General features: G+C 43.1%; 1 protein-coding gene across 5 annotated transcripts in view; it reads right to left on the bottom strand.

Moving 5' to 3' along the window:
* TBC1D1 (TBC1 domain family member 1) overlaps positions 1–19138 on the bottom strand; it is a 135068-nt gene that overhangs the window by 83210 nt on the left and 32720 nt on the right. For 4 of the 5 annotated variants that reach the window (XR_011363930.1, XM_069977508.1, XM_069977504.1 and 1 more), the window contains one exon: positions 1116–1625. Coding sequence is in view for 4 of the 5 variants with exons in the window: in XM_069977508.1 (XP_069833609.1) it covers positions 1116–1625 (510 nt within the window). In the remaining variant the exon portion in view is untranslated. Of the gene's footprint in view, positions 1–1115; positions 1626–11348; positions 11518–19138 lie in introns of those variants that run through there. The other variant, XM_069977507.1, reaches the window with a different exon arrangement.

Genomic DNA, 19138 nt, shown 5'->3' with positions numbered 1-19138 from the left:
AAACAAAGATGACATGTTGAGGGAGCCATAGTACTGGAATGGTGCTGAATTTGAAGGGTTACAATTAAAAAAAAAAATTACACAGAACTTGTCAGAAATTTTGATCAGTTGTTCAAACTTCCACCGATCATAAGAGAGAGCTGGAAGAAGCACATGGCTAAGCACTTCTCTCTCTGTCTAGCTAAATTTACTATAGAATCTGTCTACTGGAAGGAGGAGGGGAGAGAAGTTATCAAACGGGCACTTCTCATGGCTCGTTTAAAGATCGCTGGAGATTTAAACACTTGGACCAATCAAGTTTTTGAAATGTCTCTGTAACATCAAAACGTTCTAACTAGAGATGAGCAAACCTTGAGCATGCTCGAGTCCATCAGAACCCGAACTTTCGGCATTTGAATTAGCGGGGGCTGCAGAACTTGGATAAAGCCCTAAGGCTATGTGGAAAACATGGATATAGTCATTGGCTGTATCCATGTTTTCCAGACAACCTTAGAGCTTTATCCAAGTTCAGCAGCCACCGCTAATCAAATACCGAACGTTCGGGTTCGGATCGACTCGAACCCGGTTCGCTCACCTCTAGTTCTAACTTTCAAATTCTAAAATCAAAAGTAGATGTGATATAAAGCAAGTTTGCAATTTACATTTTTTTTAAGTTATCATAGAAAACACGGCACTTCCTCTTTTCTTACTGTTTCCCGTTTTGAGGGGAAAAAAAAAAAGGAGTCAGAAAACAGGAAGTCCTGTGTATCCCAGGCCATCTGAGCACTCACAGAGAGAAGGCAGTCATGTGACTGACAGACATATTGAGGCGTGACTCTGTACTGGACGGAATTCCTGTGTAATTTCTGGTAAGTTCAGCTTTGTTGATAACAAAAAAAAAATTGTAAGTTATAAACGACAGGTACACTGTAAGAGACAACGTTACAATGGGCATTAGACTTGGCGGTTAAACGCAAATATTAACCACTAAAAGGACAAACATAATTCCGTGAGAGACATAACTAGTCACTATCATGCTTTAAACATTTTCTTAATTGACTTTTTGGGTAAATCTTAATATGGAGCCATGTATGTAAGTCACACGTGAGACTTTCCTCCAGTAAAGCATTCCATACCGTGAACAGCATAGTCTGATTTTCAGCCATGTCAGTTGGCTGCACACAGTTCCGTACTTCACCAGAACTTAAGTCCAAAGAACAGACTTTTTCCTCAAAAGATCCAGGAAGGCTGTAGCGACCATCTTCCCATTCCCTCTTGAAGGAGTTAGTCCTTAGGCCAGGCTGAGAATAAGATTTACGCATAGGTTTATTTTTATCATCCTCATTAAAAGTAGTCTGGAAAACAGAACGTAGTTTATCTCCAAACGTGATTGCGGTGCTTGTGTCAGGCGGTGGAGGTGAATCTTCAAGATCCTTCTGTATGTTACAGCTGACATGGTTGAATTTGTCAATGCATTCGTCTATTAGGGCAGGTGGCGCCTTCTTGTGAGCTACAATAACTCGGCCACAGAACAAAACCTCAAACTTTTTTGAGAAAGCATCATCCCCATCCCATATGTGAGAATGGATTTCCTCTTGGCGTGCTAGCTTTCCTGCTTGTCTGATGGAGCTAATGATTTCAGGCACCTGCAATATGAAAAACAATGTTATGAAATTGTTTTATTTAAGAAAAATAATAATTAAATTACGTACTTTAAATTAATTTATACCAAACAACAAAACGAAAGCATTATTGTTGTTCAATGAAAGTGTAATTTTGTCAATAGCGCTCCAAATTTCTCACTACTTTTCTACATTTTGATGTTAGGTATCAACAAAACTTCAAGGAACCTACATTATTTGGAGGGGGGGGGGGGGGTACAAGTAATAGGTCAGCTGGGAAGGGTGGGATAATGGAAGAGTAAGGTCTCCAGAAGTAGAAACTAATAAAAGCTTAAAAGGGGTACTCCGGGCCCCGTCCGGCTAAGCGCTTATGAACCTCTTCCCAAGCAGCTGCACCTTCTCCCAAGCAGCTTGCTTCACGGTGCATGGAACCGGGTGGCCGGGTGAGCGCTGAGATGAAGCAATCTTAGCCAGTCTCAGCGCTCACCCGGCCACCCGATTCTGTGCAGCAAAGCTGCTTGGTAGAAGGTGCAGCTTCTTGGGAAGAGGTGCATAAGAGCTCAGCCCGCCGGGGCGACAGCGGGTGAGCGCTCTGCACAGGGGCCAGGCTGTGATGGAGGGGAGCAGACTTGGAGGAGGAGGTGCATGAGCGCTCACCCGCGGCAGGTGAGCACTCGTGCAAGGGACCAGGCACAGTGTTCAGATGAGGGTCGGCAAGTTGGGGGTAGTTGCAGGAGCTCTGACCCCGCCAGAACGGGGCGGCGGGTGAGTGCTCCTGCAGGGGACCAGCCAGGTGAGAGATGGGCTCAGAGGGGGCAGCTAGTTGGGGTGAGCCACTGCAGCAAGTATAATAGGACCAGGAAGGGGGGGGGGGGGGACATTACCAGCCCAGGGAGGGATGGAGAATAGACGTCTATTCCCTTTCTATACTTCTACATGCGCCCCCTGCTGCTGCATACATTCAAACCGTGACGTCACTTTTTTGAGGAAGTGAGCCTGCCTGACTTACTAAAGTGAGGGAAATAGCACTATATGTGCATTTCCCATAATTAGTGCATATAAAGGATTTGTATAACTATCTTGCCCGGAGTACCCCTTTAATATGGCACTGGAGAAAAAAAAACTAGAAGATTGACAAGGGTTAAAGCCTCAGTCAAACAAGAAATGGAATTGGTGAAAGACGGCAAACAAGTTTTGAGGGAATGGGGTCAAGACGCAATAGGCCAGAAGGATGAGAGATACTGGTATTTCACATACAGAGTGACTCACCACATAGTAGTCTGCTGGTTGTACAGAGTAATGAATGTAATCTTGCCTTCTTACTAACTAGAATATGCACTGCACAAGTCATTACATTTGCATTCAACCTCTAGTCATACTTACACCGCTAAAGTAGTCATCCCATCTAGACATCTGCACAGGGAACCACACAGAGATTGAGGCCCCCCGACGGCCTCCTCATGTTGGAAGCTAAAAACAGATGCGCAAGCCGTTTTACACAGTTTCTGTAACTTCCGATGACTCTATTGGGAGCTACGTACATGGAGAAGCCGAGAGAGCTAAGCCATTTACACATTAGATTTAAAGAGTTCAGCCATTTGTACAAACTTTTTGTAAGACTAATGTAAGTGATAAGGTTCTCACATAGAGTGCCTTCACTTTGTACCCTCTTCTTTATAACCATGTGACTCCACCACAACTGATCCCAGTTCTTGTGTGATGGAGGAAGGTTCTTCCATCGATACATAGAGTCTTGAAAAGGAGCATGTGACATACAAGTCACAGGCTTCTCCAAAGTACGGCATGCATAAACAGAGCAACCATCTGCCATGATGCAAGAACGGGGATCAGTGGTGGTGGAGCCATGTGGGGATCAGTGGTGGTGGAGCCACATGGTTATAAAGAACAGGAGTAAAGGCACTCTATGTGAGAGCCGTATCACATACATTAAGACCTTATTACATCATTGAGGCCGATAATCGCTTGGTGTAATAACTAGTGTTAAATGGCAGACGACATGCACGATGTCGGCTGATCGTTGTCTTTCAACGTGTTGAAAAAAACCCTACAACAATAGAGATGGTCTTCTGGCCTTCATTACGTGTAATAGGAACGGTGGCAGCAGACTGAGGCTCTCTTTTATGGACTACCTAGACAATCTAAAGATAGTCTTTGCAACTTCTCCTGCAGCTTCCCTGCTCTTACCTGCTCAGGGAACGAGAAGCAGGTTGGCGTTCACTTGCTCCTCCCGTGTAATAGGGCCTTTAATCTTTAAAAAAAAGTTGGACAACCCCTTAAAGTAAACAGTGTTTGCTAATGTCAATGGGAGTTACACAGTATTTGTACAACAGCTGACTCTCTTCAGCTTTCTAACCACCTCCAGAGGTCACAACCAGGCCAGAGTCCTTGATCTTGAGATCTGAATAGGCCATAAATGGTAATACCCCTTTAATATAACTGAACTTGCCTAATATGTCACGCACGATTTCATATTCAGTAGATTTCTAGATTACAACTTTCTGCAATGGAGAATCTGTACTAAAATAGCTAGAATAGCTTCTGCAGCCTTTCCCGTTCAGATATCGTTTTAATGGTAACAATAATACTATATGTTGCACTATTTTTCTAGTCACATCTGACAGAATTACTGACGGAGGGGCTAAAGCAAACCTCTGACAGCAGTGTGAACACAGCCTAAGCAACAAGACATAGTAAAACTCCTAAAAATATAGTACTGTTAGAAATGCATATACAGACATTAGACATACATATGGACAGAGTGAACTGGGTCAATAGTAAACCTCCAAAACTGGAATACTGTACTTTTTGGGGATGAGCAGCTCTCCCACCCTAACATGGGTCTATGGAGAATGTCTGCAATGTGCGATCATACACAGGTCAAGTGATAAAGCAGCTTTGAGCAGATGATTACAAATTCATGTAATGTTTCTTGACCCAGTTTCCCAGCCCAGAGCCGCGGTGCGTTGTTACGGTTTTAGTCGGAATGTTAAATTAGAGATTAAATGTGACCGGTTCCCGATTTTAATGTCTCAACAATGCAAAGCCCTCTTGGCACACCCTGGACCTGCTAACGTCGCCTTCTAAATCTGTGAAAGGCTTCTTTGAAAATGGAAAGAAAAAAAAAAAATCAATCAAAAAAATTTACAGGCAGTGTGTTCTAGGCCATTTACTTACATGGATTTCTTTATTATTATTATATTTGTTAATGACAGTAACACTTTAAGTAATGCAATGTATTTACAAAGGTACTCAATTTCAAAGTTAATCAACGTTAGTACGTAAAAAGTTGAGTAAATGTTTGAAATGGTGTCCCATAGGATTTTATACCGTTGTTATGGAGGTGTACAAGACCTAAAACAGAGAGAATGTGCCACAAATCCGCACAAGAATTAACCATATTTTCATGGGAGGTAATCATCAGATTTTCTTTGTGGATTTCCTTCCATGGCAAACAGTAAACAGTTGCAGAAACCCCCTTCACATGCATGGGATGCAGACATGAATTAGTAGTACTGATGCACAATGAGCAATGACGTTAGGAAAAAGCAAGAACCCCTATAATTCTGCCATGTCAGCTTGGGAGGCAGCTTCCCACAGTAAAGGCTGAACTTGGATGTAAGGTCAGTTAGGAAAAAGCAGAGTTAGTATTATAGCTTGTCTAAAAACAGTCAAGTGATGTAACATTGCGGACACACTGGTCTCAGTGCTCTTCATATTCTGTTTCAAAGAGGATTTTTTTCTCTCTCCACAGTGACCTGGACAATGGGCAACATTTGCCCACTTCTATTCACTGTGATATACAAGCCCTGGCATGTGCTTTCTCCTGTGCCAAGTGGCTCCACCTAGTGACTAATGATCAATGACCAAGATGCAGGGGGAAGAGAGGTGACAAATGTTCTGACCACACTTCTATTTAAAGAAGCATCACTTCCCCAGCTCAGTCATCTATTGTATAAAATGAAATACAATACACAAATATAAAATACTGTACAACACTGACAAGAATAGAAAGACTGATCAGCCTCAATGTTCAGGCCATAATATCTCAACTTCTCAATACAATAACTTAAGAGCAGTACCACATAAAAGGATGTATGATGACTCATGTAAGAGGAGATGGTGTACGTCACCGCAGCTGTGGAGAGCCACACCGAGGTCATCTGCATAGCAGGACAAGCTATTTTTCTTTAATTTTAGTCAAAAGGAATGACAAATATAATATAGTACTAAATGCACTGAAGCCTCCATTTGTGGATTGAGTTTATACAACTGTACTCCGCTCATTGGAATCAGAACATTTTTTAACCTCCATGATATAAAGTTGTTCACAGAAGCGTAGATGATGGCCGCAATAGAAAAGTTTATTGCAGAAGATTAAAATCCACAGCCAGCTCACACATGTCATCATATTCTGCACACTAAATAAAAAAACACTATGGGGTTCCCAAAAATCACATACTGGTAGCAGAGACAGAAGCACAGCAATCCATGACCAATCCAAAAAGAAATATCAATAAATTAAATTAAAGGAAAAGTCAGGCGAAAATTTTTATTAAAGTATTGTCCTTAAAAAGTTATACAAATCACCAATATACACTTATTACTGCTTTTTTCCCTGCACTTACTACTGCATCAAGGCTTGACTTCCTGGATAACATGGTGATGTCACTACCCGAATCCCAGAGCTGTGTGGGCTGTGGCTGCTGGAGAGGATGATGGCAGAGGGACACTGAGGGACACAGGGCACTGGAGGGAAATCCCCCTGGCATCCTCCTGCCATCATCCTCTCCAGCAGCCACACCACGCACTGCTCTGAGAGTCGGGTCGTGACATCACCAGGTTATCCAGGAAGTGAAGCTTTGATGCAGTAGTAAGTGCAGGGAAAAAAGCCCTTTATAAGCATTTCCCGTAATAAGTGTATATTGGCTATTTGTATAACTTTTGGGGGGGCAATACAATACTTCTTGGACTTCTGGACTTCTCCTTTAAGCATATAAAAGTAGAGCTGTAGTATAAAGCAATTATGTAAAAGAGTACAGATGTGTGTGGTTTTTTTTGTTTTGTTTTTTAGGAAAGTACTGCATCACTGCATTGTTTTTCATCCCCATGGATCTGAACACTTCCTGATTTCCTCTCTGAACTGTGACCCTGCCGTTGCTATGTGCCAGTGCACACACTATCCCACGTTCCCCTTGTTTGTAGGCTCAGTGGAGACCAGCTGCTAGTACTTATGATACCTGGTGGGACGCAACCGAGTGAAACAGGATATTCAAAAAATGCAGGCACATGGTGGATTAGTGAGTCTCTATCGCTTTAACACAACCTTTTTAGAAATAGGTTTATTTTCACATAATACATTAGTTAAAGGGCCTTTTACATGAGGTGATTATTGTGCAAGAGAACGTTACATTGATAAAATCTAAGCAATAAACGTGATCAAACTGGCGAATGAGAAGTCGTTCATTTTTTGTTGATAGTGTATCTTGTTCTGACATAAAAATTACTGTTAATCGTTCACAAATCTTTCAGTGTGAACAGACGTTGGACCAGTACTTTACTTTACTTTACAAAACTGAACTAGAGATGAGCGAACCTCAAGCATGCTCGAGTCTATCCGAACCAGATCATTCGGCATGGCGGGGGCTGCTGAACTTGGATGAAGCCCTAAGACTATGTGGAAAACATATCCATGTATTAATGTTTTCCAGACAGCTTAAGAGCTTTATCCAACTTCAGCAGCCCCCGCTATGCCAAATGCTCGGGTTCGCATAGACTCGAGCATGCTTGAGGTTTGCTCATCTCTAATTAGAACGTTTGAATTTATCTTTTCATATAAATGTCTATTATTTAAGACAACAAATAAGACACAAATTGTGTGACCGGGCCATACAAACGACAACTGTATCGTTTGTGCGGCCAATGACATGCATCATTATCGGTTAAACATGTCCTGTTTACACAGTGAGATGTGTGGCCGATAAAAATTATTTTTACAGCCGCACAAAGGATCAAATCAGCCAACAAGTGGGCACTTCAGCGTTCCTAGGAGCGTTAGCGATCGATAATTGGCCTCTTGTAAGAGGGCTTTTAGTCCTAGTTTTCTTAATGGGATTACTGCTTTAAATGTAAAAGTTTACTTTAAACGTCATACCCCTTTAAGCTTCTGATAAGACAGGAGGCAGATATCAGACTTGCAAATAATAATGCAGCCAAGTTTAATTCACTGACTCTAGCTGTGCCCTAAGGGAAGAGAGCTAAAAAGCAGCCAACATCAAGAGGGTTTTTTGAGGCTAAAACATTGATGGCATATTAGAGAAGCCAGCCTGAGGGGTTGTGCGACCTATGGGGGGGGGGGGGGTAATATTCTCCTTTAAAGGAACTGTATCATTTTGTAAATAGGTGCCTATCACTTTAACAAGGTCATCTCTTTCTTTTAAATCAACAGGTTTCAGAAAGACATATAGATTTTTAATTTACTTCTATTTAAAAATCTCAAGTCTTCCCATACTTATCAGCTGCTGTATGTCCAGCAGGAAATGTTATTTTCTTTTTAGTCTGACACAGTGCTCTCTGCTGAGATCTCTCTCCGAGATAGGAACTGTGCAGAGCAGCAGAAAATCCCTATAGAAAACCTCTCCTGCTCTGGACAGTTCCTGTCTCGGACAAAGATGTCAGAAGAGAGCACTGTGTCAAACTGAAATGAAAACAGGATTTCCTGTAGCACATACAGCAGCTGATAAGTATGGGAAGACTTGAGATTTTTAAATAGCAGTAAATTACAAATCTATATAACTTTCTAAAACCAGTTGATTTAAAAGAAAAAGATTTTCACTGAACAACCCCAAAGCACATGCATTAATATATTAAATACATAGCTTTGTGCTTAAGACCTACATACATGCAAAAAAAAAGTTCAATCTATACATCCATACCCTGTAGAAAACGTGCTGTTTCTCGCTTATTCCAGTGAAGGGAGGGCTGCTGTGGACAGAAGAGATAGGAATTGTAGCATGCAACCCGATAAGAGGTTATATGCTCAAGAGATAATGTGCACTGGGACAAAGAGGACCCTGGTTAGGAAGGGGATACCCACTGCACACAAATTACTCTATACTCCAGGCTCTCCTACAGTAATGTATGCTACAAATTATATGAATTTATGACTTTTATAGCTATTAAAAATTATTATGTTACTTATACGCCTATATCCTTGTAAAAACCAAAGCGCAAGTTTCATTTCCTAAACTATTCTCGAAAAATGAACAAAGCATTCTGATTGGTTGACGTGGGAGACAAGACTCAGAACAATATTTGTAACTCTGAACAATGGCTCTAAAGACAATGCAGGGGAAGCCGCACACATTCACTAAATATTTATCACCAGCCTCAATGTGCATTTCCCCAGGTGTCTTTGTAGAGAAGCGTATTCCTCCGGGATGAGTCACCCTGGAAACATGCGAGCCGTGATCCTGATGCAAGCTTCAGTATACATACAATAGATCGCTGTTTACTTAACCCAGCAGCCAGGAATCAAATAAAAGGATACACACAATGCTGCTCCATCTGACAACGTGCAAGTCGTTCCAAGTATCAGCCTTTCCACATGTAGTCTATTCACACTTCATAATTAAAAGCTAGCAATATACTATTGTCCAACCAAGGGTGCACACAAATAGGAGCTGCAATAAGGCCAAGGGATAGCTTAGATACGCCACATTTGCCAAGCGCGCCCTTTCCGCAGGCATTTCTGGCAAACAGGAGTTGGAGGTGAACAGCTCAAGGGTCATGTCGTCCTGAGTTTTGTACAAGACAAGCAGACAGTGTGTGCTAAGGAGAGCCAGGACCAGCCTTAGTGGTGCCATCTGTGCACAGGGCCCATAACCAGGCAGTTCTGGAGTGAGTGCCCTGGGCACCCTGGCCTCCCTGCCACCTTAAACCCACCTATAAAAAGAAAGCTGTAGGAGGACGTAGCTACAGTCTTTAGTTATTTGACTGAACAGCATTATTTGTTTGCCTTATGGCAATATTATATGGCAACTGTACAAAAGGATTAAAGGGGTTATTCAGAACAACAAAACACAGCTAATTTCTTGCAAAAACAGCACCACTCCTGTCCTCAGGTTGTGTGTGGTATTTCAATTCAGTTCCATTCACTTCAGTGGAACGGAGCTGCAAAACCCCATTCCACCTGAGGACAAGAGTGGTGCACTTTCTGTCTTAAAGCAGCCATGTTTTTCCAAGCCTGGACAACCCCTTTAAATAGGGCTTTATGGCATACACCATGAGGGGGGAGGGGCACCAATCTACCACCACACAATGCTCTGAGGCCTGTAGTTCAAGCATGAATGTACATACTAGAGATGTAGTTACTAAAACTACCATAAGGCCTATTGGTAATGGTGGGCCTGCACAGGTTGTCATGGTAACTCTTGGCCTATTCAACGACTCCACATAAGTTACACTGAACAGCTAAGCTGGCCATACATTTGCAATATACTTTTTAACAGTCACAATATTAATGAACAACATTAGGTCAGAAAATTTGCCAGTGTGGGGGGCATCCCAAAATAAATGTAATAACTAGCCAGTTATGGGTGTGATCGTGTGTACCCAGTATAAAAGGTAGTGACAGTGTGCACTCTCTACCACCGCTCTATTCACTGACAATAGCAGAGCTGAGGATTCATCAATGTTAAAAAGCTCTATACAGAATGGAGCTGTGGTCGTGCTGTTGATTTACTTGCTCAGGAGTCTATTGACCTCCATTCTCTTGGTCAGGTCTGACCCGCACTGCTAATCTCATGATAACCCCTTTAAGTGTTCCACCTCTGACAATCTATAGGATTTATGTACACATTAGAGCAAACAGTGTAAAAGCTGACAATTACAGTGGATCTCAGACAATGTGCATGTAAAAGCCTGACATTCCTTCTATGGCAGATGTGATGGGAAACAAGGCCTGGACATGTAGAAGTTTTACATACCTGACCCTTTATTCCCGCAAGAGATAAGCTGCTGCCAAAAGTAACTACCCACAGCATATTCTCTGTATGAAAATACACTCAAATACTCGGCCATTAGGCATCTAAGGTCAGTATGATCAGTCTACTCAGACTTTCTTTCCAATTTAAGTTTTAATAAAGAACATTTATGATATAAATAAGTGCTAAAAAAAAGTCAGCTCACAATGTCTACTTTTGACAATAGTTGTGATTTGTAACATCAATTATATGACTAATATTTGTACAATACACATTATCTGTCATCTTTAAGCCGAAATAAAGAAACTGTTTTTTTTTTGTTTTTTTTAAATTCCAATAAAAGAAATATGACAAACAAACAAGGAAAATAAAAAATAGGTGAAAGAAAAAGGAGGAAAGGAGAAAAAGGGGAAAGGGAAATCTACTCAGACTTTCTATAGCATATGAGATACAATGCCCATTGTATGTCTATAGGATAACACACAAAATCATAGTATATAGCGACACACAAGACAAGCACAATACTAATACATGCAACTTCTATAGAAGTAGTAACCAACTTCCTCAAAACACTGAATTCTTTAGAAAAGAAATATATATATATATATATATATATATATATATATATATATATATATATATATATATATATATATATATATACAAACGCAATACTTTCTAAGTCTCAGGAGTTCAGAGAATACAGGACAGCACTAGATACACAATGAAAGAAAAGTCAGCTCACCTTAGCCACCCAGCTAAATAAGGGGGACATGTCTCAGCTGGTAGCAGCTCTCCTCCACATGACACCAAGCAGAGAGATCATACTGGAGACAAAGGCTCACAGCTGAAGTGCTGGCACTAGGGAGCTTGCTCTCATAGCAGGGAGCCCCATTCTGCAGCTGACTGATCGCTTCCCACAGCCAGCATGATGTCATTGTGTCTAAGACATCCCAGTCTGAGAACTGGGAGGGGAAAGAGTTGACCCAGCAAGTTTTCACAACAGATCCCGCCTGTTCTATTGCAAAAAGTTGCAGAAGGTGAAAGTGTTTCTCATGACTCAGGAAACTGATAGATGGTGGCAGGTCTGCAGCAGCATGACACACAGCTATATCCAGGGATTGTTCATGTGGAGGGCACATCATTAACCCCTTAGTGACCAGCACATCTGTGTGTATTGCAAAAGGGGCAGAGAAGTGAGAGATGATGATAAATGAGCAGATTTGTATTTTTTCCATTGTCCTGGTTTTCTGCTGGTAGAGCTTATTCATGCTTCTATAGATCAGTTCCCTATTGTTTGTGTGTTTGTTTGTTTTTTAAATAAAAAAAAAAGTACATTTAAACACATTTACATTTCTGTATTTATGATTTTTATAACATACAGCATGAGTTAAAGTGTCACTGTCGTGAAATTTTTTTTTGCAGAAATCAATAGTCCAGGCGATTTTAAGAAACTTTGTAATTGGGTTTATTATCAGAAAAATGCATTTTTATCATGAAAAAGCTGTTTGAAGCTCTCCCCCCTGTCTTCATTGTTCTCCTATGGAGAGAGCTAAACAAAAGACCAAAACAGGACAACAAAGAGTTAATCTACAAATCCCTCACGGGATATCTCCTGTGACAGTCACCAGTGACCTGTCTGAGCTCAGATTACAGCTGTCACCCAGCTCTGTGCCTGTAATCCTCTGTTATCTGCTTTCTGCTGCCGGCTAACTCCCTCCTTCCTCCTCCCCCCTCCCCTCTCCCTAGAGCAGACAGGGGACGTCTCCTGCAACAAGTCACAATTTTCAGATTTTTCAGAGTGGATGAAAAAGAGGAAGGAGGGGGGGACCTGGGAAAAGGCTTTTTACATGCAGATAATGGCAGATTTGGCTAATAAACCCAATTACAAAGTTTCTTAAAATCGCCTGGACTATTGATTTCTGCAAAAAAAAAAAATACAACAGTGACTCTTTAACAGGTGTAGATAGATATTTCTTTTTTAAAGTGTATGTCCCATTTTGCATAGTTCACACATTTTTTTATTTCTTTAGTGAAAAGAAAAAAAAAACATGCAACAAGTTGTACAAATGAAAATTAAATTTTTGTTTTGTTTTTTGTTTACTCTCCATTGCAATTCGGACTCCTGGTTCCCGGTGGTCCTGGCTTCTTTCTGCTTCTGATGACATCCTGACCCTATCCCAATCCTGGTATCCACTTTGACCATTAATTGGCAGTTCTTGCACTAATAGAAACTCATAGGAAGCAGGAAGATGCCATGAGCACCAGGGACAAAGAGTTGTAAGAATGGCAGCAGAAGGGGATAAGTGAGTGGGTCCTTTTTTTTTTTTTTACAGTCATCCTTGGATAACCCCTTTAATGTCCCAGACTACCCATTCAACCAAGTCTGATATAATACCCTTAAATAAAGTCCAATTTTCAGATCTCTCCTTTGTTATTTTACTGCCATTAAAGGGTTACTATAAGCTTTAAATCCCCAAGCTACAGGGAAACAATTCTAACAACTGAGTCACCATGCTGGCTAGAAATACAATCTGCATGTATTTTGTTGTCCTTGAAAATCAAAAGAGCGAATAGGCCAATAGGTTACATTAGACACTGTTCACACATCAGATTTGACACAGATTTTCAGTGAAATCTATATCAAATCCAATGACAAGCTACATTTCATGAATGGTAATAAGGCTTCCACCACCCAGGTGAACTTACTGTGGCCTTCTCTAAACTTTTGAATGCACACGTCCAATTGTTCAACATTTCAGTACTTTATATACAACTTTGCTGTTCTCTAACAAGAGAGGTGGTGTTACATTATGGACAGGTGTGTGTAGTCCATACAGAACTGCTCTACACTTTGTGACAGGTACAGCTGTCATACTACTTGAATAACATCAGTAATCCTGTCATTGTGCCCCTGCATGAACAACACAGGCCTAATGTCATCTTCATGGATGACAATGCTTCAGCTCATCGAAGTGACATCATTAGGGAATGGCTGATAGAGACCGGGGGACCTCTAATGGAGTGGCCTGCACTTTCTCCAGACCTGAATCCTGTAGAAAACCTATGGGATTAGCTGAGTTGCTTTGTAAAGGCTCATAATTCTTTACCCAGAACCACAATGACTTGATCTCTCAGGCTGTTTGACTTGAACAGCATTAGACACCTTGCCAAGTTGTAGTTGATGCTCAGGGGCATATAACAAGTTACTGAGACATTGACATTTTTGTTGGGGTATACCCACCACTGGGGTTGGCTTTTGTTTTAATATTTTAAGATGAGGAAATCACCATTACACGCTTAAACGTAAATGCCCTACTTTCATGATATGTCACTGGAGCATGAACTTTACTTTTTCAAAACATTTCACCCACAAGCCAAATACCCGTAACTTTTTGTGAGTAGTGTACAGTATGTTGGATGGAAACTGGTTATTAACCTCAATGAATGACTGGCAAAATCTGTGGTTCTGCCACAAACCCCACAGTATATCCATAGCAGAAATTTGAATATCAGCTTTCAAGTGTGAAAAGAGCCTCAGGTCCATAATCCTGGCCAACTGTGGGGCTAATGATCAGAACTAACAGCATCATAGATCCCCCATCATGTCATTAGATCATTGGGTGGGCCAGGACATGCATATTTATTATTATTCTCTGAACATAGCCCTATGCTTTGAAATTTGATAACCAGTAGGAACTTACCTTGCCTTGGGACCCCCGCCAGAAGGCATTTTTCCCTGAGTTGTGATGAAGTCACGAATCAGGGTAAAAGGCCTGTCCTGGCCGCTCAACCAATCAGTGACTGGAGAGGCCAGTCCATTAGCCGAGCCGTGTCAGCACTGGAGAGCCCGAGGCCAGTCCCGCTGCTCATGGCGGGCACGGGGAGAGGTAAGTTCCTACTGGTTATCATATTCCCCCCTGCCCCTGCCTGCTGCCAAATTTAAAAAATGCCTGGACTTCTCCTTTAAAAACAGATGTTCTGCTGAGGGGTGTGCTGGGAGGAATCAAGGGGAGTTCTTGTCCATCATTATTAATAGACTGCTGCTTTAGAGGTCATGTAAATTAGCAGCTCGACCTGTAACTTGAGATCTGGAAAGGATCAGCTAATTTAGAGCCTTCTATACATATTGAAAGAGCCCATAGACATACGGTATATGACAGTCTGTATAGGTTAACATTATTAACTTGGTGCCTAATGTTCAGTACAACAGATTATACTAAAACCTTTATCCTGGTTACTATCTCTGTAACTCAGCAGCACAGCTGCAGCATGCACATATGGGAGAGGGGGAAAAAAAAAAAATTAAAGTGTCCCTGTCGTAATAATTTTCAAAATCTAAAAACAGGGTATATGAAATAAAGTAAGTTTGCAATTTACATTCATTATTTTTATTTATTTATTTAGTTATGCTTTATAACAAAGATATAGGACTTATATCCAGGTCCAGCCTTTAAGGCTGCATTCACATGTCTGCAATTTTGCAGACCTTATGGACGGGGAAAGCATGTAATGAATTGGTTACCCGCCCAACATGATGCATCAATATCATGCCGGCAGCAGGGAAACTTTTTGAATCTCTACGGCAGCGTAATGACAGAGCCCCGGAGATTCAAACAGACTAAAAAGCTGCCTTCAGAAGACTGGACCTGGGTACAAGTAAGTATAGCTTTGTTATAAAGCGTAATAATTAAAAAATAAAGTAAATTGCAAACTTGCTTTATATTACATCACCTGCTGATTTAGATTTTAAAAATTATAACGACAGGTACACTTTAAAAAGGTGTTTTCACTGTGTAGATGTGGGCAGCAAACAGTGACTAATGGGTTATTTTGTGTTTTGTTTTTTTTAACCAGAAAACCCCCTTTAGGCTATGTTCTCACAAAGTAATTTTGCAACCAAAACCAGGAGTGGATTGAAAACACAGAAAGGCTATGTTCACACGTTGAAATTTAGTGGATGGCCATCATTTAATGGCAAATTACCGTTATTTTAAAATAATGGTCCCTATTTGCCATTAAAGGGGTACTCTGGCGCAGATAAAAAAAACAATCCATCATAAACAGTTTTTAAACTTTCCTTCCCTCCTGAGTCTGTCTCAGTTTGAATTTCCCGCTCTTTGCAGGTCCCTAAAGCTCCAGTTGGTGTCTTCATTTTTTTCCTTTGTTTACTGGTTTGGGCTTTCCCATGATGCACTTTGTCTCCTGTGGTGTCTTTGTAAAACTGTTAGATGGCTTACAGCTTGCTCAGCCAATCAGGGAGGTTGGCTTAACAGGGCTTAGATGAGTTCATTGTCACAAAATGGCTGCCACAGAGCAGCCTGGGGTCAACAGTCATTAGTTAGGAATGAGTTTTCTTCACTTACTGGTGGGGGGTTGAGGGGGGAAAAGATAGGGAAGGGGGCAGATAGGTGATTGAAGCATATTACAAAGTTTTATAACGTGTTTCAATTACTGGGAAACTGACCAAAATACTGGGCAAAAATACTGTGTACATTCGCTTTAACATGACCCATGGATAGATCTGCACCGGTGCGGGGAAGCCGGTGCTGCGGTCCTTTTTTTGAACCGCGGCCCGGTTCTCTTGTACAGCAGTGTTCTATCCAAAGGTACCGGGCCATGGCTGAAGCACTGGAGGCGGGCCAGGCAGTGGGAGGAATCCCCCGGCACTCTATGATAGTACATTTGCTTTAAAGAGCACCAATCAGCCCAATTGGGCTGATATGGTTCCCTAGAGCAATGTATAAAGCTCCTGCAGCAGCCCACGGCACATACCGGCCGCGGCTGCAGCAGGAGCTTTATACCGGGGAAATATGACTTTTATTCCCCCGGTTCGGGACAGACACGGGCGTCTGGGCGGACGGTCATCTGGGCGGCTCCCTACCCGTGTCTAGTCACCGCGCTCTGTGACTGTAACTAGACACGGGCAGGGAGCCGCCCAGATGACTACTTCCCTGCCTGTGTCTGTCACAAACCGGGGGGAATAAAAGTCATTTTTCCCCCCGGTATAAAGCTCCTGCTGCAGCCGCGGCCGGTATGTGCCGTGGGCTGCTGCAGGAGCTTTGTACATTGCCTTTAAAGCGAATGTGTTATCATAGAGTGCCGGGGGATTCCTGCCACTGCCTGGCCCGCCTCCAGTGCTTCAGCCCTGGCCCAGTACCCGTGGATAGAACACAGCTGTACAAGGAAAACGGGCCGCGGTTCAAAAAAAAATGGACCGCGGCACCGGCTTCCCTGTGCCGGCTGCTGCAGGAGCTTTATACATTGGTTCCCTTTAAAGCAGGGGTGGGGAACCTCCGGCCCGCGGGCCGCATCCGGCCCCTGAGACCTCCCGATGCGGCCCGCGGCCCGCGGCTCCCCTGTGACACGCGCTGCTTTGGTGGAGGAAGGAGCCGGCGCACACAGCATCCTCTGTGACAGCTGCCGTGCTGTCTGTGTCGGCTCCTTCCTCCTCCAAAGCGGCGCGTGTCTTCAGTCTCCTGCGGGCGGCGCGCGATGACGTCATTTCATCGCGCGCCGCCTGCAGGAGAAGACCGGCACAGAGGACCTGGGAGAGAAGAGGACCTGGACAGCGTGGGAGCGGAGGAAAGGTGAGAGGGATGTTTATTTTTTTTTATTTGGGGGTTAAATAGGCTACCAGGGACATGACTGATGGGGGGGGGGGGGGGGATAACTAGGCTACCAGGGACATGACTGATGGGGGGGGGGGGATAACTAGGCTACCAGGGACAAGACTGTTGGGGGTTAACTGGTCCACCAGGGACATGACTGTTGGGGGTTAACTGGTCCACCAGGCATATGACTGTTGGGGGTTAACTGGTCCACCAGGGACATGACTGTTGGGGGTTAACTAGGCTACCAGGGACATGACTGTTGGGGGTTAACTAGGCTACCAGGGACATGACTGTTGGGGGTTAACTAGGCCACCAGGGACATGACTGTTGGGGGTTAACTAGGCCACCAGGGACATGACTAATGGGGGTTAACTAGGCCACCAGGGACAGGCCTGATGGGGGTTAACTAGGCTACCAGGGACATGCCTGATGGGGGGTTAACTAGGCTACCAGGGACATGACTGAGGGATTAACTAGGCTACCAGGGACATGACTGATGTGGGTTAACTAGGCTACCAGGGACATGCCTGATGGGGGTTAACTGGTCCACCAGGGACAGGCCTGATGGGGGTTAGCTAGGCCACCAGGGACATGACTGTTGGGGGTTAACTAGGCCACTAGGGACATGACTAATGGGGGTTAATTAGGCTACCAGGGACATGCCTGAAGGGGGTTAACTAGGCCACCAGGGACATGCCTGATGGGGTTTAACTAGGCTACCAGGGACATGACTGATGGGGGTTAACTAGTCCACCAGGGACAAGACTGATGCGGGTTAACTAGGCTACCAGGGACATGACTGATGGGGGTTAACTAGTCCACCAGGGACAAGACTGATGCGGGTTAACTAGGCTACCAGGGACATGACTGATGGGGGTTAACTAGGCTACCAGGGACATGCCTGATGGGGGTTAACTAGGCTACCAGGGACATGCCTGATGGGGGTTAACTAGGCTACCAGGGACATGGCTGGGGGGGTTAACTAGGCTACCAGGGACATGGCTGGGGGTTAACTACAATAGCAGGGGCACTAGGCGAACAATACTTTGCCTTGCCCTGGGTGCTGCAAACCCCCGCTACTAACTGCCGCGCACGGTATGCGGCCCTCGAATGATTTTATAAATGCCCGACCGGCCCTCGACATGGAAAAGGTTCCCCACCCCTGCTTTAAAGGCTTAGGCTTAGAAAAACATAGCTACTTTCTTCCAGAATAGCACCACTATTGTCCTCAGGTTGGATGCGGTTTTGCTGCTCAGTTCCATTTAAGTGAATGGAGCACAGTTGAAATACCACAAACACCCTGAGGACAGGGGTGGTGCAGAATTTGAAAGAAAGTAGCCATGCTTTTTCTAATCCTGGATAACCCCTCACCCATCTGCAGAACACTATGCTGATCTACTTTATACTTTAGCATTCCTACACTGAAAATATTGTTGAAAGAACAGAAGGTAGCTACGCTTTTGAGTCATACAAACAAAAACAAAAAAAATGTACACTCTTAGAAATTGACCAAACACTATTCGATTACATTTGGTGATTGAACGCAATGCATCTGGCATGGGTATGGGTATGCTGCAGTTTACATTGATCACAAAGTGTCAGTGTAGATGTGGACACAAAAAAAATAGCATAGGTTCTAACTTACAGTTACTCCCAACATTCAATAACACAATTTCTGTCTAAATTTTGGTAATTTAGTTAAAAATAAAAATTTGAGATCCAAAATATTGACCACATTTATCTATAGACTTGTTATTTACCAGCTGAGACACAAGGGGGAGCACAGCCCTGTACATTCTGTAGTGCCTGAGCCTGGTATAGCACTTCAGCCATATCCACGTGAATGAGACGGAGCTGCAGAACCAAGCACGGCCACAAGAGGATGTACATGGTTCTGCCCTGTCGACAATGAAGGGGACTC

This window comes from Dendropsophus ebraccatus, chromosome 7 (genome assembly GCF_027789765.1).
Source record: "Dendropsophus ebraccatus isolate aDenEbr1 chromosome 7, aDenEbr1.pat, whole genome shotgun sequence".
Taxonomy (NCBI): Eukaryota; Metazoa; Chordata; class Amphibia; order Anura; family Hylidae; genus Dendropsophus; species Dendropsophus ebraccatus.
Note: the sequence above shows the minus strand (reverse complement) of the source record. Positions and strands in the feature narration are given on the sequence as shown.